The 24,982-nt window shown below is 36.3% G+C and overlaps 1 protein-coding gene across 3 annotated transcripts in view; it reads right to left on the bottom strand.

Annotated features, from left to right (window-relative positions):
* Positions 1-24,982, bottom strand: part of CCDC141 (coiled-coil domain containing 141) — a 179,947-nt gene that overhangs the window by 114,089 nt on the left and 40,876 nt on the right. For all 3 annotated transcript variants that reach the window (XM_033113107.1, XM_033113108.1, XM_033113110.1), the window contains exons 3-5: positions 21,862-22,053; positions 18,219-18,327; positions 10,347-10,600 (exon numbers count right to left, since the gene is read on the bottom strand). In XM_033113107.1, the coding sequence (XP_032968998.1) occupies positions 10,347-10,600; positions 18,219-18,327; positions 21,862-22,053 (555 nt within the window). The remainder of the gene's footprint in view (positions 1-10,346; positions 10,601-18,218; positions 18,328-21,861; positions 22,054-24,982) is intronic.

The following is a 24,982-nucleotide window of genomic DNA, read 5'->3' as shown; positions in this document are numbered from 1 at the left end:
CTTCTGCTAATTGGAAATCTTTGTCAATCATCATTTCAGGGTAATATTAGTGTAAAGAAAAGAATAATAGTGACCCCATAGAAGTTTTCATGTGAAGTACACCTCATTTTCTTCAGAATGTTTGGCAATCTGTGCGTAATACACAAATTAGCTGCTTTCCATACCTAAAATATCATGTTTATGTATATACATTTATTTGAAGATAGTCTATCTTTCTGGTATTAGAACTAGATGATATGGATAATGTGCATATTAGCACTCAGAGTATTTTATCAAGAGCTGTAAAATTTGTTCATTTATTTAATTTTATAAAAATAATTTCTTACAAAAGCTGCAGTGAGCCCATATAAAAACACCACTAGAGGAATGATTTAAGGGTTTCATCAAAGGAAAATGAATCAGGAATATAACTAACTTTCAGAGATCATTTATTTTATTAAGCACTGGGAATAAATTTTATTTATTCTTAGCTAAAGTGGGAGGAACTCAGACATCTCAAGAATGCTTTAATAGGGAAAGCTAATATAGAGTCTGAGTGAGCAAAACATGGGCACAAACAGGTGTTCGCTAATCTCTAAAAACAGGTGAGAAGCCTGAACTCTCAGATAATCCTATTTAATTTTGTGAGTCAAAGACTTGTCATCTAGCACATGCCAGCGGTAATGAAAGCGGGGAAGGAATGAGTTGTTTTGATTTTTAAAAGGTATCTACTGATCTCATCTCTAGATTTGGCAAATACTGTTTCCATCCCCAAAGGATACTATTCCTGTATGGCAATCCTATGCACCACGAGAGAACGCAGTTAAAGATCTGTACTGGTATTCCATATATCCTGATCACATACCTGCCTGATAGGGCAAGCTGACACCCTAGATCTACACATTTTTACTATCAAATGCACGCTGGAGGAAACATAACAACAATTTGGCATAAAACTCAGTAGTTCATCGTGGGAGTGTTACGTCTCATCATGAGGCATTCACACATATGACCAGCTTCTTAGATCACATTTACCGTGTGTGCTGTGGGATGGATGCAGGCAGAATAGGCGCTCAGAGCCCTTCTGATGTAAAAGCAAGATACCCTAAATAACCGAGAGCATGTCAACTATAATACTGCCATCCAGTAAATCAGTCACTGCGTCCCGCAAGGAGCTACTGCAGACAGCTGCATCGATATTCCAAGAGCACTTTTTATAAGCGTTTAAATCGTATCAGCTGCTGTCCAAAAGCCTGAGTGGTAAGTACAGTAAATGGTGCATCAGGACATTCTATAGGACATAGTCCCTACAAAAGGATGAAAACATGAGCTGAGAGTTGAGGGGGAAGGGGTGTAGAAAGAAAGGAAGAAGAAAAAGCATTCAGAGAATGCACTGGAAATTGGTTTGGGGCAATGATGGGTCAAGGGGGGAAATCAGAACATTTTTCCTTTTCTCCCAGTTCCCACTTTCAGCTTGACCTAAGCAATATGTTCATGGTCATTTCACCAGTTTGACTAAATATTCTATGTACTCAGTACCCAGAGGAGACAGAGCTAAGGTACAGAAAGAGTGGGCTGATCTTTTTTTGGAGGGGAGGAGGAACACCCATCGAAGGGTGAAGGAAGACAGAGAGAAAGGGACAGGAAGTCAGCAGAGATGCAAAGTAGAAGCAATCAGGGATATTCAATGAAAACCAAGACCTGTCTTAAAGAGGGGTGCCAGGAAAACTCAGTCAAACAGTATAGACAAACAGTATGCACTGTCCTATATGGTAGCCACTAACCACATATGGCAACTCAGTACTTGGAATGTGACAAGTCCAAACTGAGATATACTCTAAGTATAAAATACACAGCAGATTTCATAGACTTAGTATAAAAAATAATGAAAATATCTCATTAAGAATGTCCATATTGATGAAATGTTGAAATGCTATTTTCGATATGATGGATTAAACAAAATATATTATTGCTTTTCACTTCTTTATGAGGCTTTTTACTTTTTTAATGTTTCTTTTTCCCTTTTTAATGTGGCTACTAGAACATTTAAAATCACATGTGTGACTTGCATTATATTTTTATTGGATGGTTCTACAATTCAAGGATATTAGGAATACTCTTATTTGTAGATCTAAAGACTGAGTTTTAATTAAGGGTAATTTAAAATAGTAAAGTCAAGAGACCGGTGGGATGAAGTATTTGTTGGTAAACATCTGTGGACCACTGGGGTGGGGGGTGCTCAAGTAGAACTAATGACTCTTTCAAAGAAGTTTATTGGCCAAGGAGGGATCAGATGATAGCTTTGAAGGAAGCAGGGGTAACAAAGAGGCTTCTCCTCACCTTTTCCTTTTATTTGATTGGATGAGACTTAAGCATTTTTCTGCAGGCCCACTGAAGATGCATAGAGGAGAACTGATGCAGGAATGTACCAGAGCAGAAAGGCTGGAAGACAGCACTACTGAGGCTAGGTCTGGGCAAGGAAAGATTCGTTTTTGCTTCTTGAATAACCCGGCCCCATGTAGACCCCCTGCTGGGAGATGGGCTAAGAATAAAAAAAGGTAAAGAAATGAACCCAATCTTTACAGAGAGGTGTTAGGTACTACTCTGTACAGGTTACAAGTTACCTCATCCAATCTTTGAATCCCTCCTTTGATGAAGATATTTACTTTTTCAATAGACGAGGAAACCGAGACCCAGACAGGTTAAGCAACTTGCCTAAGGTCACACAACCAATAAGAGAGAAGTCCCACAGTTGGAAGCAGAAATGCCATAGTCAGAATTCATGCAGCACCAAAGGATTCCAGAGAAGAGAAATGAATGGATCTTATTAGCCTATGTTTGCGAATGTTCCTCTGATACAAACCAAAATGCAATACTATAGTTACAGGATCTAATTCTAACATGGAAGTAGGTCCTGTGTACAACCATGGGGGCTCAAGGGACACATTGCATTAGAGAGGGGAACAGCTGCGCAGGCTGGGCCCATCAGAAGTGCCTCAGAGGAGGGCTGTGGGCAGAGGCAACAGCAAGCACAATCTGAGAATTCTAGTTACTAAATGATTCGTGCCAAAGACAGAACTAAACCTTGGGGACCACATGAAACACAGAGAACATGCTCTCTGACGATAAACAACTCAGGTGCCAAGAAGGTAAACTCCTGCTGTAAACCGAAACGATGCCTCAGATGCCGTAGACCACCACGGTCCATTTTTCTACAATGTGTTCTACAATCTCAGATCAGACCTCAGTTTGTAATCTTTAAAACTGTGTTGGAGGAGGCGAGATGGCAATAAGCAATTCAAACCACCTTAACAGAAATGCTTTAGGGAAGATGAAAATCTTTTCAAGTTAGTTTCATTTTCTTTGCCATGTGCAGACCAGTTCTTGCTGAATAACCAGTTACTATTAGAGACAAAAGAAAAAAAAGCAAAACCTAAAAACCCCCAACATAACTTAGGGAATCAACTGATCATGGGGGAAAAGGTTATCAGTTATTTATCATCTTTAACTCAAATCTTTTTGAGAGTCTCTCTTCCAATAACCAAAATGCACAGATGTACAGAGGTGTTTTCAGCTATAATTGATGGCTATAGGAGACAGTTCTGTTTACTTTGATTTTGATAGCCTGCTAGTATTTTAATCTCCCATATGGGTTTTTTTTTCTTTTTGTTTTTGCTTTCTTTTTACTGTAGGGAAGGCAGTTTGTCATTATTTTGCATTTGGTAGGCCAGTCAAATATGCTGTGTATTTAACTAGGCAATAGCCAGACTTTAAATAATCATTTGCTCCATTAGGTGATAACATACATTAGAAGAGGCACTCAAGCCATGTCACTGATGTTTATACTGAGCACTTGGAAGCAGGAGGAAAGAAGAATTATTGCCAAAATGTGGATTGTTTGTTTATTTATTTATTTATTTTTTTAGATGTATTCTGAGACCAACTAATTATTGGCTCGTTATTATTTGGACGCAGTCCCAGATATTCCAGGCAGACAATCTTCACAATTTTCTTTTGTGGAATTTGGAAGCCTTCCATGAATTGCTGAAGTCAACTAGAAGGTATTAGTATCCCTCAACAAATTACCGAATCCCAGTATTCTCTGTTGATGGTAATAGGAAAGCTGATAGATGTGGTTTGTCATGAGGTAAAATTTGTTACTTTATAAACAGCTTCACAGATAATCTGTCTTCCTGTCTGAATCATAATTTATGTATTTAATATTCTGACTTGTGTTAACATATCGTTTCTCTTCCAACACTTACATTACAAGACAAATGGCCCTAAGGACTTCCCTTCCCAAGGTTGTTCTCAGCTCTTGTTTGTGCTTAGGTAGCCTCTTTTCCCTCCAGCTACTTAATGGCGGAAGGCTGTTTAGTCCAATGAATAAAATCAATATAATGGGTATCTCTGGACCTAAATTTTACTTCTAGCATTACCTCTGACTCCTTGGGGGAAATCCTCCCAGCTGTGGAAGAAAGTCTTTTTTCAAGAAAAGAAACAGAGACCATTGGCAATGTGCCTCTCTGCCAAAGTTATCTAAGGCATAGTTTTCCCAACATAACTTAGGGCTTTACCCTAAGTGATCTGGAGCCAATTATACTCACTCTGTGTGTGTGTGTGTGTGTGTGTGTGTGTGTGTGAGAGAGAGAGAGAGAGAGAGAGAGAGAGAGGATTACAGGGCTACCATAGTTTGACGTTTCATATTACCATCCCAATTCCTAGGTCATGCAGCCTGATGGAGTTCATATTGAAGATTTGGCCTAAATCCTGGTTTTTGGGAAAAATGAGAGTCAGAAACCATCAAATTGACAGGATTAGTAACTGCTAAATTTTAAAGGAAGTTTTTATCCTTTCAAAGTACCATTTATTTTGTTGGCTTATGAGTCTCCATACAAAAAGCATTGCAATTAATAGGGCCTCTTGGCTTGTCTTCCAGGACTGTGAGAATGGGAGTGGAGGAGAGAATGAGTCCCTATCCTAGGCAGTTTGGGGTCTTAGCAATACTGAGGAGTAAAGGAAAGCCAACAATCGCCAGTGTGCCAGGGGCAGGAAAGGAGAAGAACTCAGGGTGGAGGAAGCAGATACACAGGCAGCCCCAGGCCTTAGCAGATGCTAGAGCAGCAACACCTGACTTCATCATACAATGGAAGGTTTGAGGGTCAGAGTGATGCACAGAGCACACAGATCGAATAGCTTTGTCCCCAGTCCTATCACTGCTGAGAATGTCACTTAGTTATGGTGTGTGTTTCCCAATCTTCTTACCAACTGATTTGGGGGTTTAAATAATCGTGCCTAATTAAAGTGCTATTAAGCCATCAGTCCAATTGAACAGTACTGTACATATAAGTGACAAACTAAGCTTAAGGAAAATATAATCAACTATAAGTATAAATGAGCTAAAGACATAGCGTAAGGGGAGAGAAAGTTAGGGAGAAGAAATAGATTTTTAACTTTATCTTACAGATAAAGTTGACATTTTTTTAATAAACTCAGCTGTATGCCAAGCCATGAAATGGCATTTATTTACCCTCCACATCATAACATTTTAGAAAGCTAAGATTATCTAGTGATTTAGAGAACTGGTGTGGGATCTAGCCAATATGTAAGATTTCATGTGCTGGTGATTATCCAGTAAAGCTCAGCAAGTGACCACCAACATATGGAGTGATACGGTGAACATCTGAACATTTACTGATCACTTAACCATATGCCAAGCTGTGCTCTGTGCAGTTTTACATATACAATGTTATCTATTGTCACAACAAATATATAGATAGCTACTGTTATTATCTCCAGTTTACAGAAAAGCTAGGACTGATATCCACACCATCTGCACCCGACTCCCTCTTTTATGACCATTGATATACAGTGTCACTGAAAGCAATAGTGGATAGCACACATTAAAATTAGGAGGGGTTCCTATTGCTTTCAAAATCACATGCATTTCCTACAAATACCTTTAATACACTGTGCATTTCCTCTGGCATATCTTAGAGTGAATTCTAGAGACAGCCTATGTGCTAAATGAAACTTTGTGATCCAGTTTTAATCACAAAATTGTGATTAAAATTTTGTGTTTGGAAAGTCATGTATGTCTGTTACTGGGCCAAACTATTGAATACCAGTATCAACAAGATAATTCAACCCTTATTTTGTCCTTATGCCAGCCAATGCTAGAAAGCTACATTCAAAGAAATATTTTTTTCAAAACTCTTACTATGGTACGTTTAGCCACTAAGCTAAACACTTGTATGTTATTTCATATTAATTTAAGCTGGGTTACCATTCAAGTGCTAAATCCTAGATAGAAATAGCATCACATAAAGGAGGCTACACGTGCATGTGTGCATGTACACATATACACATGTGCCTGTGTGTGCATGCAGAGTTTTATAGCTGCCCACCAGGTACAAGATTGTGCCCTGAGGCTGTTCTTATATGTGTCATCTCTGACATTTTAATGGCCTATTAACAAGAAACATGATTACACCTGGTCACATGATTATGATATAGCTGGTATTCAAATTATAAAACCTTCCAAATGTGAATTCTATTACCGCTTTCCCCCCACAAAGATGTGTCTATGTGATCTGAGTAGTAAAGGGAGATTATCTGCTGCTCTCATGTTTTACTTACTACTGCTCAATGTCCTTGACATTGTCTTGTACAAAGAGACCATGCATAACTCAGTTTTAATTTATCTGTTTGTCTCACTTTTGCCTGATTGGAGCAATTGAGAAAAATTACATTCATAAATCTTCTTGCCAAGATAATTAATTATGCACAAAATACTCCAAGCTGCTTCTGATTTTCATTAATGAAGCAACAGATTATCTGTAAACTAAGATGCTACTGGAGTTGGAAACAACGGTCAGCTGCTCATTTTTAAATGTAAAACAAGTACACGTTTTTACATCTGAATAACAATGACACAGAAAAACATGCTATAATTATGTTTATCAGACTATCACATCTCAATTAAGACAGAAAAATATGTGGTTTTCATTTGTTTTCTTGTGACTGAGTAAACCTTAAGTTGCCATTATTCTGGTCACTAATTTTTTTCCCCAATGTAGAATTAGCTGAACTATTATAGCTCAAAAGCATTAGGCTATGAGAACTTAGAAACAGAGAAGCACTAAATGCATCTTTCAAATGGCCCTTATGAGAGACGATGCATCAGATATTCAGACAATCACATTATTATTCATCAGTAATCTTTGCTCTAATTCTCCACTTAGTTTTCCTTTTTTCTTAAGTGCTTAAATGATTGACAAAACTAGTATTTTATTAATGTAAGATTTCATAGCTCCTATATTCCCTTTAAAATAATATTTGCCCTCCAATGAAGTATGTGCCTTTGTATCAACTTATGGTTCCATAATGTTCTGGATTATCAGGTAGATCATCTAGGAAATTGACAGTCATAGAATCCAAATTTCTAACAGAGTCACAACCAATTTGGTGTCTCTCCTGTTATATCATCAATAAAATTTTAAATCAGATCATTCAGAAAAACTTAAAAACTTAGGTAAGATACTTATGCTTGTAGGTATATGGATTTTCAAATATTTCTTTTTTCACATTATTATCAACATAGTAAGCATTAATAATTATCTCTAAGATTGAGAAACTGAAAAGACTCTACTTCCTTATCAATAATACATTGTTTAAATTGTGCTACATTCAAATGGTGAAATATTACATACCCATTAAAATGACCCATTGTGCTTTGGCACAATAATATGTCTATGATTTGTTCAATTTAACAAAAATCAGGTAATAATATAATATGCATAGGTTAATTCCATCAGCTGTTGTTTGCTTATTTAGCTCTTTCTTTAATAAACGTGTGTGTATGCGCCCCTGTGACTGCTCCTGCTTGTATAGAGGTCTAGAAGGTGACAGTGTGCCAAATGCTAACGGCAATGATCTGTATGGATAGTGGTCCATGTATATTTTAAACAAATGGGCATTATTAAGTCACAAGCAGCATAAAAAAATACAACTATCTTTTTGTTCTGAACTATTAATTGAGTGCCCATTGAACAAGTATGGCTAAGATTACAAAAGTGACTTTTACTTACTCACATGTTATGAACTCGAAATAAATAATAAATTAGCCTTCAATGCAAGACCAGTCTTGACTTGGATGCGATGGCAGGAGGAGGGATGAGTGGGGGAGTATGCGGTGTGTTGGGCCTTCACTGTCCTTTTCAGACATGATGACAAAAATTGCTAATAATACTACAGTGGTTACTATGTACCAGGTAACATTCTAAGCAGTTGACATAGAATAACTCACTTGATTGATAATCTTAACACCTTGAGGAAAGTACACCAAGTAAGTATCGACATTTTACAGAAAACTGAGCCTCAGGGAAGTTAACTGCCAGATATTCAGCTGGTAAGTGGTAGAGTCAGGATTTGAACCCAGCTAATAGTGTCGCCCCAGGATCTGTGCTCTTACAAACACACAGTGACAGTAGCTTATTAATGACTCCAGCTGCTGTCACTGGTGTTAACAAGATAAAATGTAATATGGGGTATTTTAAGATTAAGAGCTTAAATTTTATATTTAAAGAAATGATTAGTTTATTTATTGAACAGTTTTATTAAAAATTAATATTTATCATTATTATTATTATTAAATTGATTTTGGCTCAAGGCTGTTAGAAATGGAGTCTAAATGAAAGCTGAGTTCTTTTAACCATGAATGTGCATTCTTAAAGCCGTAATTTATTTATAGCAGTCTCTGACAACTAAACAGTATGAAGAGACCTCAACATTTACAACAACTGTAACGCTAAACCCAGAGAAAATAATATGGGCTAGATGAGAAAGAATTTATCAGTTATAAGTCTTAATCAAGGAGCAGGAAGATGAGGAAACTAATATTCATTAAGTACCTCTTAAAATGATAGGCATTGGGCTACACGCTTTACACGTGTTATTTCATTTAATCCTGACAACAACTCTGTGGGTTAGGTGTTATTATTGCCAACTTAAACAGGTTCATTAAAACAACAATGAGCTATCACTGCACACCAATCAGAATGGCCAAATTCCAAGACACCAACACCACCAAATGCCAGCGAAGATGTGGAGCAACAGGACTCTCTCGCATCGCTGGTGGGAACGCAAAATGGCACAGTCACTTCGGAAGACAGTTTGGCGGTTTCTTATAAACATACTCTTACCACATATGATCCAGCAGTTGTGTTCCTTGGTATTTACCCAAATGAATTAAAAACTTATATCCACACCAAGACATGCACATAGATATAAGACTTGATATTATCCTATATTATATAAGACCCAGTCTTATGTTATAGTAAAATAAGAACGGGTCTTATGTTAGTTTTTGCTCCAAAAGACGCAGTAGAGCTGATGGCCAGGCTAGGTCTTATTTTGGGGGAAACACAGTAGTAAGTACTCAGTAATACTAGTTGAAAGGTTGATCATTTAAGCCCTCATTTTTCCAGCTTGAAGTAAGAACCAGTTTCTCCTGGACTCATATTTGCTCCCAGCTGTATGTCTGTGTGTCCAGTTTGGATCAGAGCAATAGTATAAAACATGTGAAGAGAACCCTTTTCTATGCATCCAGACCAGGAGACTTTCCACATCATTTCTCTCTGAAAATTCCCTCCACTTAATCTGAATAGATTTAAGCATGAGATAGAGGCAGTTAGAAATATTGTAGTAAATATCTCACCTATTTGATTTGGGGTTTTGTAAAGAGAGTTCTTCCCACTCTTAGTGATTGGGACAGAAGGAATGCTTGGCTCATGCACTACAGCTCATCAGAGCTGTGCCTGCAGTCTGGGTAATGAGGTCTAATAAGCCTGCAGACTCATGAACCTCCCACCCCAAAGGCCTCTAACCACTGAGCATCCAGCCATAGGCCGTATTTCTTCATTGACACCAGACTACTGTTCTAAGAAAATTATCTCTAGTTTGTGCTCACAGACTTTTCCCCTGACATTAGCAGCAGTCTAGCACAATTCAGCACCATCATGCCTCTCCAACTTTCAAGAAAACTGCAGTTAACATTTCAGAATTCCAAAGAAATGTGCCTAAAAGTAGTGACCAGAAGGCAGTGAGACAGAGGATCCAACAATGACACATAGTCATTTTCAAAACTGTTCATGGGTAATTCTCCCATTGATAAAATCAATATTGTAATGAGAGGGGAATAAAAATCTTTTCTTTTTTTTTTGTATTACTTGCTTAGGTAGTTTGGACCAAAGACTAAAGAATATGACCATGACGCCTGAGAAACTATCCCAGGAAATAGCTAGTACACATAATAATCAAACTTCATTAACTGAGGTCAGGACATCATCACTGCCCCTTTGGGTTACCTGATTTTCTTGTTGGTCCCACTGACATATCTGAAGAACTTGACTCAATTCCTGTCGCTGTTGCTTCAGGTACCTGTCTAGTTGCCGTCTCCTGTCTTGTAGAAGTTCAAGAAGACTGTCGATCTTCAGGCAGCTGTTATGAGCTCCCTGGACCAACTCGGGATTTACATTAGGTCCATCACACTTGAATTTTTCTATGAAGTCAGTGAGTTGTTGACTTTTGTTTAAAAGGGCCAGAGATCGTTCTAAGAGTTCTAGAAGAAAATTAGAAAGAAAAAAAGACTAGTGATACGAGAAAGATTTTAATAGTAACATTTTGACTCTTCATATAATTTAAAATATAAACAAGCTCCACACTAAACTAAGAAATTCAAATGGTCAAACACAAAATGCCTACAATACAATTGGTCAGATGCTGTAATCTAACAATTGCTATAGTGCTAACTGCCAAATGATAGGATGCTGAAGTACAGTGACAGCGTAACTCAGGGTAGAGAGTAAACAGACTGTGGGATTTGAGCACTGGTCCTGTTGGTTATAGTGTGATTCTCATAAGATACCCTCTCTCCTTGGAGCGTTCTGTGTTCTGAGGTGATTGACTAAATTTGAGCTTTAAAGACTAAGTACTGTAGTGGCCAAACAAAAACACAATGAGTGGTAGCCAGGGGCCCAGACGCCAGGGCCTACGTCCAGATAGAAAATGCGTGCTCACTCTAACAGGATCGGTTATCCCAATTCTGACCAACTGTTGACATGAGAGAATATGGGTTTATTGTTGATGGAGCTTCTGATTTTTAAAAGAATTACAAATATAGATTTTTATATAAAACCTTCTGATTTTTGTTTTTTTAATACTTATAATTTGTATTTTTCAATTAAAAAATACTGAAGGATGAACAAAACATGTCTCTGCTAAATGGGCTACCAGTTTGTGCCCTCTGGAGTAAATAGCACTGCGGTTTGGGTAACATCTTATAAAAATGGGAGTTAAAGCATGAAAATTGAAGGATCACCAAGGGAGAGAGTATGAAAGGAGGAGTTGAGAACAGCACTTTGAGAAACAACCACACTTGGGGATTATTTGGAGGAGCAGCTGGAAAACTTTCCACTCTTGGTAAGCCAGAAACCCAGGAGTCATCCATGACACATCCCTCTCCCTAATCCCACCATTAACAAGACCTATCAATTTCACCCTCTTTCTCCTGCATCTGTCTACTTTTCTCCACCCCCACTACAGAAAGAATCATCTGTGCCTAAACTTGTATCATCACCTCTTAATTGCATCCCCTCTCTAATATATTCATCCATTCTCCATATATTAGCCAGAGAGATCTTTCTAAACCTACTATGTCACAGTCACATACACACACGCTTGAAACAATGGCTTCCCATTGACTTAGAATTAAAACAGACTCCTTACCATGATTTCAGGTCTGGCATGGTCTGGTCTCTGTCTTCCTTTTCAGATTGTTTCAATCTCTCTACCCTTCATCCCTAGCTTCTTTAAATACCTCACACATGCTATACTCTCTCTTGTCCCAGAATTTTCACTGTGTTCTCCGCCAGAGACACCATTCTCCTCAACCCCTTCCTTCTCCACCTTAATTTTATTTATGCTTCAGGTCTCAGTCAATGGCCAATTCCTCAAAGGACAAATCAGACTGGATCAAAGCCTCCTAGTAATTGTTCTCATAGCATACTGTTCCTCACTCACAGTTCTTACCATGGCTACACTTTTACATTTCTGTGTTGGAATAGTGAATTAATGTCTGTCTTTTCACCCAGCTCCAGTGTAATATGAGGACAGGCAGGGACCATGACTGTATTCCCAGCACTCAGCAGAGTGACTGGCACAGGTAACATGTTCAGAAATTTTTGTAAAATAATGCATAAATGAGATTATATGCATTAAAAGGGTGGGGGGGAATTAGGAGAACTGTATATGACAGAGGTCAGCAGTCCTCCATATATATATATGACATTATATATGTGTGTGTACACACACACACACACACACACACACACACATATATCTATATATGTATATAAAAGACATTGAAAAGATTTGGGGTTTTGTGATGGGTAAGTGGTGGAAACAAAAGTCACGTTACCAGGCTGAGAAGTGGGAAGATAGTGATGAAGTCAAGTCAAGAGAGACAGAACGATCTTTGAGACATTTGTTCTTAGAAGAAAAAAAAAAGAGAGAGAATGTTAGCAGGGTTGAATATCCTGCTTTTTACTTGCGATGAGAACATGAAGAACATCCAGAGGGAAAGCACCGTACTAAACATCACACTACTAGAAATGGGCTAAGCCATACCACTATGCTGTGGCACTCGAGCATTCTGACATTTAGCATCAGGCTGTGGTAGTTGTGCCAGTTGTCTCTTACCTGACAACTGGAGAGCTGGAAGAGTAAATGGGATAAGTGAAGATATCGTAGAGAGACATTTTGAGATGAAAAAGAAAGACTTTGAAGTGTTTATGCCACAAGACCTAGACCTGTCTAATAAGGTATTAAAATGGTGTTATCTGCTCAGAGTGAGAAAGGTACAATTATGTGCGCTGAGCAATTCGATTGGAAGTCAACAATGCAAGAAACACAACAAAAACAGCCACACTCTTGAACAAGGATAGAGGATGGGATCATTCAGGGAGAACATTAAAATTAGAGTAAATCTCTTAAACGAAGAAATGGAAGTGAACGTACATAAGACAGGAAAGGGCAGGGGCAGAAAACAGGCCTGTCTTCCTAGAACAAGTCCTTACACGGAAGTGAAAGAAACAACTGCAGAAACCAGGTGAAGACAACTTATAGAAAGCCCTGCCAATCAAACCGAAGAGCTTTAACTTGTGTACCTTAATGTAATAATCACTATGACTACTTCTCCATAAATATAAATATAAATATAAATATCTAATAAGAATATATATTTAGAATATAGGAATACATAGACATATTTAGAAGAATAAATACATATATAATATATATGAAATATATATAAGATATATTTAATGTATAGTTAGTATATATTAAATATATATAAATAAATTTACAAATAAGTATATATAATTATATTAAATATATAACTCTATCTATCTATCTACTTATCTATCTATATCCTTCACTTTCAACTTATGATATTGTGAACAGTTACACACTTACACACACACCACACACACACACACACTCACACCCACACGGGAAGTATGGGCAGATGGCAGAGTTTCCTCATATATCTCTTTTCTTCCTTTCCATAACTAGCTCTTACACACGACTTGTCAAATGAGAGAGGGAAGCACATCTTCAGGTGTTCAGGTATTGCAGACTGCCAGTGGAACAGGCCAACCTGTTCTGGTCCCTACAAAATACATATAATTAGCCAAAATGTCCACTTCCCATCTTTTTCTGGTTTTCTGTTTCAATGTCTTCTAAGACAGTATAACCACTAACATTACCACCAGGCATGCAGCCTGTGGAGCCAAAGTGAACTTGTGAAATGTACAGGCTAAAATCTGTTTGTTACTGCAACTACAATGGTTCTAAAAAAGGATAAATTGTCCCCTCAGTTTCCTTTTTCAGTCCTTATATCTTACTTTTTTACTGTTTATGTTTTCCTAGCTATTTATCCCATCAGTTGATTATACAAAGTAATGTGCATTTCCTCAAGGGTAAAATGATTTAGATATATCAAAATCTCTATCGTGCATTTCTTTTAAAGATTGTATTTTTTGCATATACAAAACTGTACTTATTATATAAAAACCGTACTTACTGACATATACCTTGTGATATGAGCCTAGTAGATATTTAATAAATTTTTGTTGTTTACTTGTTTTGATTATTATATCTAAAAGTATACTTTATATTAATACCTATACATTTGCCATACTTATTAAATATAAATAACAAATTTAAAATGGATAAATGAGGGATGTACCTTTCCAAATGAGTATTTTCTAAAAAGTATCAAGGTTGCAGGCTTGGCATTAAGATACTGGCTAATATTTCCTTCTAATACATTTTCCCATGTTATAAATGTTCCTTAGTGGAATGGTGTTTCTGAAACTCATTCAGTGCGTATTTTCTAATATACACAAAAGTAGAAAGAATAGTATAATGGACTCCAATAAATCTATACCTAAACAGTGTTTAAGATTTTATATATATTTTAAGATGTTATATATATCTAAGACCAAGGAAGTAATAATATGGTTGTTCCTGCAAAGGAGCTTCTTAGGTATTATGTTTATTTTAAAAGGCCACTGGAAAACTGCAGGGTGCTTCTCCAAATCATAGGATTCCTGAGGACAAGGGCCTTTCCCCCTCTCCCACATGACTCTGAGTTTCTCCCAGGCATAGGTTCAAAAAATATGTGTTGTTGAATTGAGGGCAACCAGGCTGGTAAGTAAGTAGTCTTGAAACTATGTTTTCTGGAAAACATTTTAATTAGGCTTGTTTCATCCACAGGAGAGAAGACTCGAGAGGACATGTTAGTCTTCAACTATCTGAAGGATTGTTATGTGGAGAACGGAACAAACTTATTCTGTAACATTCCAGAGGGCAGAAACGTGAATCCATTCGTCCTGGTTCTGACCTCCGCTATGCTACTGAGTAAGTTTCTTAAATACAACACAGCCTTAACATTACTGAATAAGGAAAAAGCATAGATGAAGCTAATTGGAACATAGTGAATATTAGGGATAAGTCTGATTTATAGTTTTTCCAGTTACATTATTAACCTTTGCCATCCTAACATTGGCATTTTGTGCTACTCACGGAACATCTCAGAACATACTAGAATTGCTAGCTGTACTTATAGATGTAGTTTTTTTAAAAAACTTTTATTTATTTAAGTGTGTTTTTTCCAGGACCCATCAGCTCCAAGTCAAGTAGTTGTTTCAATTTAGTTGTGGAGGACGCAGCTCACAGTGGCCCACGTGGGGATCAAGATTTTATATATATTTTAAGAGCATCTTGTTGTTAAGAGCATCGTGCTCTAACCAAACTGAGCTAACCGGCCACCCCCTACATGTAGTTTTTTAATTGAAGTATAATTGGCAAATAATATCCTATTAGTTTCAGGTACATCATAGTGATATGATATTTATATACATTATGAAATGATCACCATAATAAGTCTAGTTACCATCTGTCACCACACAAAGTTACTACAATGTTATTGACTATATTATCTATGCTGTACATTTGCAATAGCTAAGATGTGGAAGCATCCTAAATATCCATCAATAGATGAATGGACAAAGAAGATGTGGTGTATACACAATGGAATGTTATTCTGCCATAAAAAAGGATAAAGTCTTGCCATTTGTGACAATACAGATGGACCTAGACAGGATTATGCAAAGTGAAATAAGTCAGACAGAGAAAAGACAAATACTGTAAGATTTCCACTTACACATGGAATCTAAAAAAACAAAACAACTGAACAAACAAAATAAAAATAACCACATAGATACAGGAAACAAACTGGTGGTTACGAGTGGGGGTGAGGTGGCAGAAATAGATGAAGGGGACTAAGAGGTGCAAACTTCTCAGTTACAAAATAATAAGTTATAGATGTATTTTATTTCCTTAATCTGAAGTTAATGGAGACTGCTGTGGTCTGAATGTTTGGACCCCCGCTTAAATTCATATGCTGAAATCCTAATGCCCAATGTGGTGATATTAGGGAGGTGCCCAGGTCATGAAGGTGGAGCCCTCATGAATGGGATTAGTGTTCTCACAAAAGCCACCTCACAGCCGTCCCTGGCCCTTTCTGCCATGTGAGGAGACAATGAGAAATCTGTGACCCAGAAGAGGACCCTCACCCGACCATGCTGGCACCCTGATCTCAGATTTCTAGCATCCAGAACTGTGAGAAATAAAACTTCTGCAGTTTATTTCAGATTATACCACCCAGTTCTGAGGTACTGTGTTACAGCAGCTTGAAACAGACTAACACAGATTGACATCCTTACCTGAAAATCAGAATTTTGTCCTTGAATATGCGTTTCAAGTCAGCTAATCTTAATCCCACTGAATTAATTGATTAATAAATTTCATCAAACTCTCATTTTATGGAAACAAGACCACCATTAGGAAGATGAATTGGGAGCCAAATACCCTGATAAGAGTCCCTGTAATCCCTGTGGTTCAAGTGTCACATAGGACACAAAAATGTCACGATAAACCTGCCATCGGGATGGAAGAACATTTTGTGATCACAAAAATAAATGATTTTTCCTATCTTTGGCTAGCATTTTTATCCATCTCTTCAGATTAAGAGGAGGCCCGGTGGACCCCATGGATGTCAGGGACATTGGTCTCACTGTCAGCTGAATGCCAGCGCACTGCAGTCTAAGGCCTCCAATAAAGCAGCACATGGCCATGTAAACTGGCTCCCTGTGCCACAGACCCTAGTAAACTCTGGAGGAGCCAAGAGAAACAACAACAAAATCGCATTAGGCTACTCTCTCCCCTTCTATCTCCACCCCCAAGTACTTATGGAGAAATCCCTACTGCCACCACCCCTCTCTGTAAAATGCTTTCCTTTGCTTGTCTCAGTACTGAATCTTATCAACCAAAGCATCAGTCATTGTCAGATTTCCGGAGGTGAACTTGCTGTGTGATGATCATGTTGGTCGGAGGAAGATGGAATTGTGACCACAGAATCCATCTCAGTGACTTTGGACTCAATTCACTTTCCAGTATCCTGAGAGGAATTTCAGGTGATTCTGTTCACCCTCTTGGACCCAGCGAGATTGCTGCTGCTGTACAAAAATAAGCAGGCTGCTGCTTTAATGCTGGTATTTCCGATGCCGTCTATAATCCCTGTTAGGGAGAGGTCCTCTAGAACAACAATCAGTTAAAATTAAATGCATAATATATATGTGGTAGGACCTCATAAACTTTACACAGGAAAGATTGAGTCCTTTAACCTTTGAGTTTCGGAAAAGCAATGATCTTTTATGCAGGGTCGTTTGGAGGGTGATATAGATACAAAATCTATTTGTGGCTTTAAACACACCTCCAGCCCATGGCCAGCATGATCTGATTGGAGAGCTAGACGCTGAGTTAGAACTGTGACAATTGAGTTCAGGAAACCATCCACTCACCCTAGTTCTACTTGGCAGTAATAATTAGAAGAATGAAGTAGGAAGAAGTGTTGTTCCTCTCTGTTTATCTAACCTGATTCCACAGAACAAGGATTACAGTAAAGAGCTACCCCCTCCACACATGCCTTCCCACTACAGTTCTGCCCATTCCAGATTCTGGTGGAAAAGGCCAAGAATACAAATTGTTGGTTAACAATTGGACTCTCTTTATAGTTGTTTCACAGGGAGTTGAAAATCTTTATCTATACTGCTTTTATTAAATTTTTTCTATCTGGAAAAAGTTCACTACTCCTTTTTTAAAAAACTGAAATAGTGAAAGAGAGATTTTCCTTACATAGAGCTTTTATTTAAAGGCTGACCTTCATTTACTGACCCCGAGAAGGAACAGTCACTGAATTAAAACCCATTTATTCGAACAAAAAATACTCTTGAGGATCTACTATGTGCCAGCATAGGTGCTGAGGCTACACTGATGGACATGGTGGAAATGCCCCGGCCTAGAAATTAAAAACCCAGCAGATTGAATAACTCCCAGAGCTATTATAATCTTTAGAAGCGGTTCCTCTACCATTTCCTTAGAACCATTCATAGCTACTTCTTTCTTGCAGAAGATACAGAAAAAGAGCTTTCTTTAACCTTTCTTAGAATGAGCTGAAGCCTACATAAACATATACACTGTCATACACAAACCTTTTCACATTAACACCTTTTAAAGCTTTAAAAATTTATGTGAGGAATAGATATATTTCTTGCCTTTGGTATGATGTTCATGAAGCTGAAGAAGTGATTTTAAGGACTCGGCACTCTCAAACTCCTGAGTGTTCTGGAGGAAATCTTCAGCTTCATCTATTTTAATGGCAAACTAGAACAGAACACAGGGGATAGACAATTGAAAAAATAAAACTCAGCGTGCCACTTTTAGTTATTTGCCAATGTTTTTCAAGAATTAATGCCTCACTGTATGTGTTGTGTGTTTTTTTGAGGATGCATGTGTCTGTGTGAGCATGTGCTGGCTTAGGGTGTTTGTGTGAGGGTATGTGTTTGCATGCAGTCAGCTTACAAAGTGCTGGTGTAAGAGCTTTCTTATTATTCTTTCCTTTTTTTCATACCTGGAAATAAGTTATGTATGCTGAAATAACCAACTTGTTTACTGTTCAAATGTCTTAAAATTGCCAACTAAAATTTTTGTGTCCTATGTAATGAAGACAGCCACTTTTAACATTCTAAGGCAGTTGGTAAGAATTACCAGAAAGTTTGCTAGGAGAAACCAACAGAAGTTCGGCTAACTGGTGACCTACATAATTATAATTAAATTTAACTTCAGAACCCATTTAGAGAGAAGATTGAAATATAATTTTTTTCCCCTATGATTAGACCTACAACTGAAAAATGTAAGTTTCAGAATAATGCGTAATCTAAGCCCATTTCTACACTTGATCTTAGTCAAAAGGCCAAGAAGCAATGTCTAATCCCATTTCTTATACAAAACAAATATATGTATTTGCACAGAAAGTGGTCTGAGAAGATACACACCAAAAGGTTACATTTATGAGAAGGAATGGGGTTAGACTTGGGTAAAGGGAGGTAAAAGTTTAGATTTTAAATCTATAACTTGTAATTTTGTTTAAATTTTATCAATAATTTTATGTATTATTTAAATAAATAAAATGAGATTTGATGCAGCAAGAATGAAAAATGGAAATTTCTCCTCTATTTCAAGGAAAAAAGGAATAGCAATTTGACACCCTAAATGGTCAAAATATACGGCCCTCTCTTGTGTTTCTGCACGGAGAAAGTATAAAGGGGAGATAACTGAAGCGATGTTAAAACTTTCAGGGGAACAATCTTAGAAACAAATTTTAGAAAAGGGCAAACCATACTTGGTTATGCTAATACTGGACATCCATAGCAGTAGACAAATAGTTGGTTTATTTTTACCGTGTTTCCCCAAAAATAAGACCTAGCTGGACAAGATGGGGTCTTATATTAATTTTTGCTCCAAAATACGTATTACACCTGATTGTCCAGCTAGGTCTTATTTCTGGGGAAACACGGTAACAGTAAGATTCAAAGATAATATTATAGTTTATAAGAACATTTTAATTAACGTGTTCACCTTTGAATTAAGTATAGAATAAACTCATAAAGACAAATGATCAGTGAGAAAGACAAAAGCTACCACAGTGCTTGTCTTCTTTTACAAGGTTTTCAAAACTGTTTTCTTTGAACTTAGTGATTTTTAATATTTTTATAACTAGTTGATTAATAAGATCTACTGTGTTATGATTAGTACAATAGCCATATAAGATCCTGTTATAAACAGCATGAAATGATGGGAAAGCCTGATGAGCATGTCTCTGTTGGAAATACAGAGAAGGCCTCCACCATCCTAATAGAACAACCTGATGGACACCCACCATTGTCACTTCAGGACAATGTTTCTAGACAGAAGTACAATGTTTGAGAAGAGAAAAACCTTGTTGATGGTAAGTCTTAGGAGCCACAAGCCATCCTATAATCATTATCAACCATGCAATAAGATGTCATTTGGTATTTCTAAGAAACTCCCGCATGCACATAGTTCAATACAGGAATCCTATCCACACATAATTTACATGTCTAATTCATTTCATTTCTCATAACTGATTTTAAAGACATTCTTGAGTAAAACCTTCAAAGACAAAGAAAAAAATAAAACTCTGTAGGTGATTTGTTTTTTACCCTGCAGAACATTACAAAAAGTTTTGGAATCTCTGTATATCTATATTTCAACTTATTTGAAATTTTAAAATAATAAACCAATAAACAAACAATTTTGCTCAGAAAAAGCTTCCCTAAGGTACTGTTAACTTTTATGGATACTTTCTTTTTACTACTTTCTTTCTATAGCTTGTACAGGATAGATGGTGACGAGGGATATTTTTAAAAAACTCTATTATTTTCACCCTCATCTGTTTTTTTCTTCTAAATCACTAATAAAAATGTCTTTGGCATACATAAGGGGCATGGAAGATCATGTAGGAGTTTGCCTTCAGCTAAGTGTGAAGTGGTCCACAAAACTGGAAACAGAATAAAACAAGAAACGATTAGTCATTTCACTAAGAATCAGAGTCCTGGGTTGAATTATAGGTTGACTTAGTACTTCCCTTTATTTCATGTAGTATCTGGAAGTAATCTCTCATCATAGAGAAAATCAGCTAGCACTAATGCTACTACACAGTGAGAAACAAACGTTGAGCCTAATGTTGAAAAAAGGTAATTTCCTGTGCTCAAAATAGCTGAATTTCAAGGACAGTTGACACCTATACACTTACTAAGATGGAATCAATCAGATGTATCTAATTTGACCTCTGTAGGTATATTTCATCTGGTTTTCTTCTTTCAGGAAAAAAACTGTATGGACAACTTTTTCCCAAGATAATCTGTAAATGAAGTGTGAGTTGGGCTTCAGTGTTCTAATTGTGGAAAGCAAATCTAAAAGTTACAATAAAGTTTTTGCTCCTCCTTTTTATTTTTAAACGAGTTCATGATGCATGAGATTGTCTATCCCAATTCTTATGTTCTATTACTAGTTTCCTTTCCTTCATTATTTTGAATTTAAGCCCTGAATTTTCAGTTTGGAAATGTCACATTTTTCAAAGCTAGTGCTTTATCATAATGAAGCAGTGCTTTCACATCAAAATGAATGTACTACCATTTGACAGAGAAGTTAAAAGTGAAATTTCCAATAACTGTCTTATACCAAATATAACACCTCTTTTGATAATGTTCTTTGAGTCTCACATTTTGAAATTGGGAACTCAAAAAATTACAGAATTTAAGAAAAATCATAGGGGGAAATGACCTTCTTAGGCCCAGAACTTTTTCCTTTCCTTATATTTTCATGAGTTCAAACTATAGAAACTCAACCATATGCCTTAGGAAAGTGCTTTATAAAATGCTATGCTTACAAGGTATTATTCTATGGAATATTCTGCAATTGTCTCTTCATAAGCAATGGAAGTTTTAGTCAACAACTTTTAGTCAATAAGAACACTGTAGACCAACATTTCCTAATAATCCTAAAACCAGGGCTAATTGTTTGATTTAGTAATTATATTACTATCTTTTACAGAAGGAAATATATCGTAATGAATTATGAGTAAGAGTTCCTATTTTTACTTATTATTTTACTTAATTTTAATGAGCTGTACTTAGTTTTGTTTGAAGGCCTACATTTAAAATATTAACAATTTAGTTTTTTTTTTGCAATCAAAATTAAAATGTGTTGTATATATTGTGGTTATTCTGCCGTTTTTTGAACCAACTGCAATATCTGTTTGTGGAACTAAAACATTTTAAGGAGTGCTATTCATTTACTCTGATGTGGAGAAGGGAGAAGTTTTTTAACACACACCTCCAAGGCACTTTCAAAAAATTCAGAGGTCAACCTTAGGAGCTCTCGTCTTCTTTCAAGCATGGAGACCAGGGCTGCCCATGCTTCGCCCAGGGTATTAGCCATGGCATCATAGACTTGACTCTGATCCTTGTTCTCTTCAGCTGTCTTGTCTGCTTCCTGCAAGAGTTCCCATACCCGATCTTCCAAAGCCTAAGTCCAAAGAAAAACAGACAAACAAAAAGGCATAAGGCAGAGTGTCACTCAATGTAAGAACACAGGATCACATTTCAGACACTTGAATATGTGAAGTTGTGCGTACTCTAGGAAAGACTAGAAGAGAATTTATAAATACAAATTGCTATGTAGGCAGGTAGATCAAGAAGGAGGAGGGAGCAGTGGAGATTGTGGTAAACTAGGAAGCATGGCCAGGTTAGAGGCATTCATATTTAAATAAATATTGTGCAAACACTAGAGATGTATCAAAGGTACACACCTGCATCCTGAGGGGTACAGAATATTGTGTTAACCTCACATTTAAAAAAAAAAAAAAAACTAATTTGAACACATCCAGAAGAGAGTAATCAAGAAAAAATTGTTAGAAATCAACCCAGTAAAACTTACTGTTTATTCTAAATAATTGTAATTGTTAATATGCTTGTGAAGCTTAATATAAACATTATTAAGTTATTGAAAGAGAATATTTACAATGTAAAGAATAAGAATATCTGTAACCAACATTACAGACTGTTTGAACAAAATATGGGAGATTAAGGAGAACACGTGGTTACATAATTGTCTGATTTGGGGATGGGAGGAGGATCCCATAGATTCTATTTCATTGTTTAAGTTGGCACAAAAATAAAGGCACAACTTAAAAAAATATAATAGACTAAAAATATTAATATGCATGAGTTCCAAAATATCAGCAGAAAAGGGGACTGAAATGATATAGAGCAAAATACAACAAATAAAACGAAAAATAGCACATTTATCAGGACACACACAAAAAACAAAACATAATGATAGCAATATGATCAATATGAATTAACACCAAAAAGGTGACTGAGTTAACTTGTTCAACTAAAAGACATTCTCAGAATAAGGAAAAAAAAAATCAACTAATTTATGTTTGATAGCGTCATCCCTTAATTAAAATGGCATAACTTTTGAAAATAAAGAGAAGAGATACAGTAAGCAAAGACAAACAAACTAAAGGAGATTAGCAATACTAATTTCAGACAAATTAAAAATCAAAATAAAAATTATTGAGATTAAAAAATGGCATCTTATATTGATAAATAGTTCAATCCACATTAAGGGCACTCATGAACCTTTATATAACGGCATTAAAATATTTAAAGTAGATATACCCAGTCAGATCACAGTGCAGTAAAAATAGAAATAAACAATAAAAGTTCCAGATAATAAAACAAATCTCTTAGAAAATTTAAGATAATACTTAATAAAATAATTCCTAGATACAATGGAGAATAAAACTATAATTACATATTTTTTAGAAAAAAAAATAAGGCTACTACGTTTGAAAACCTAACATACAGCTAACTTTATTCTCCGATAAAATCATAGCATTAGACAACTTTATTTTTAAAGAAAGAAAAAGTAAATTAACATTCAAGCCTAAATTATAGAAAATAAGATAAAACAAAAATTAAAGGAAATTAAATACAAATTAGAATCAACAAATTAGAGAAAAACATAAAAACTGATTTTTAAAAGTTGGGTCATTGAAAATCCAAATGAAATATAAAAACATCTGATGTCAAATGTAAGTAGCAGAGTAGATAGCTCCAATGGTCCATTCCTCTGTAGAAATATTGAGAAAGCAAGCACAAACTATCTTCATCAACACTGTCAGAACTCTGTAAAGTAGTGAAAGGTTCACAGCAAACAGGAGAAACACTAAAGCAACAAAAAGACAACTTAAAATGGTAGAAAAGCTTTGAGATGCTTTACTTGCTCTTGCCCACCTGCTCCTGGATTCAGCAGAGACTATCAGAGTGCATAAATAAATCAGACCCAATTATATGATGTCTACAAGAAAACCAGCTGAAATATAAAGGCACAGATAGGTTTAAAAGAAACTGAATAAAGAAATATATGCCATGCTGATGCTAATCTAAAGAAAACTGCAGTAGCTATATTAATTTCAAACAGAGCAGATTTCAGAGCAAGGAATATTGAGGGATTAAGATGGGTATTCCATAACAATAAAGGGGTTCGTCTCCAAGAAGATATAACAATCTTAAATGTGTATGTGCCTAACAACAGAGCATCAAAATATGTGAAGCAAAAAACTGATAGAACTGCAAGGAGAAATAGACAAACCTACTATTACAGTTGGAGATGTCAATATCCGTCATCAATAATTGACATATCCAGCAAGCAGAAAAATAAGGATATAGTTGAACTAAACAACACCATCAATCACCTGGATATAATTGACATTTATAGACTACTCTGTCCAACAACAGCAAAATACACATTCTTCTTAAGCTCACATGAGACATTTACTAGGACAGACCATATCCTGGACCATAAAATATACCTTAACGAATTTAAAAGAATAAAAATCATACAAAGTGTGCTCTCAGACCACAATGGAATTGAAGTAGAAAATCAATAACAGGAAGAATACAGTCAAGGATCCCATCCCCCATTATTATACATTGCTTTGGAATTGTCAGTCCATATGATAAGTTTAAGAAATGGATATGATTGGTTATCTAGCACACCCAGAAAATCAACTAAAAATACATATAATTTCAAAGTTCAATGAATAGGCTAATTACAAGATAACTAATACTCAGTGAGGCTCTCTGTAGATTTTTCAATAATTTTGAAATCAACCTTATTGAAGTTATAGTTTGCATATAATAAAATCAGCCATTTCATGTACTTTTCAAAAGTTTCGACAAATGTATACATCTAAGTAACCATCACCATAAGAAAGAACAATTCTATCACTCCAAAAGTTTACTCATAGTCCACCCCATCAATCAACCCTGCCCACTCCATGCCTCAAGATGACATTCATCTGCTTTCTGTCACTTTAGATTTGCCTTTTCTGGAGTGTCACATGAATGATACCACATCGTATGTTATCTTCTTATTTCACTCA

This window comes from Rhinolophus ferrumequinum, chromosome 8 (assembly GCF_004115265.2).
Source record: "Rhinolophus ferrumequinum isolate MPI-CBG mRhiFer1 chromosome 8, mRhiFer1_v1.p, whole genome shotgun sequence".
Classification (NCBI taxonomy): domain Eukaryota; kingdom Metazoa; phylum Chordata; class Mammalia; order Chiroptera; family Rhinolophidae; genus Rhinolophus; species Rhinolophus ferrumequinum.
The sequence above is the reverse complement of the archived record's forward strand: the minus strand, read 5'-3'. Positions and strand labels throughout refer to the sequence as shown.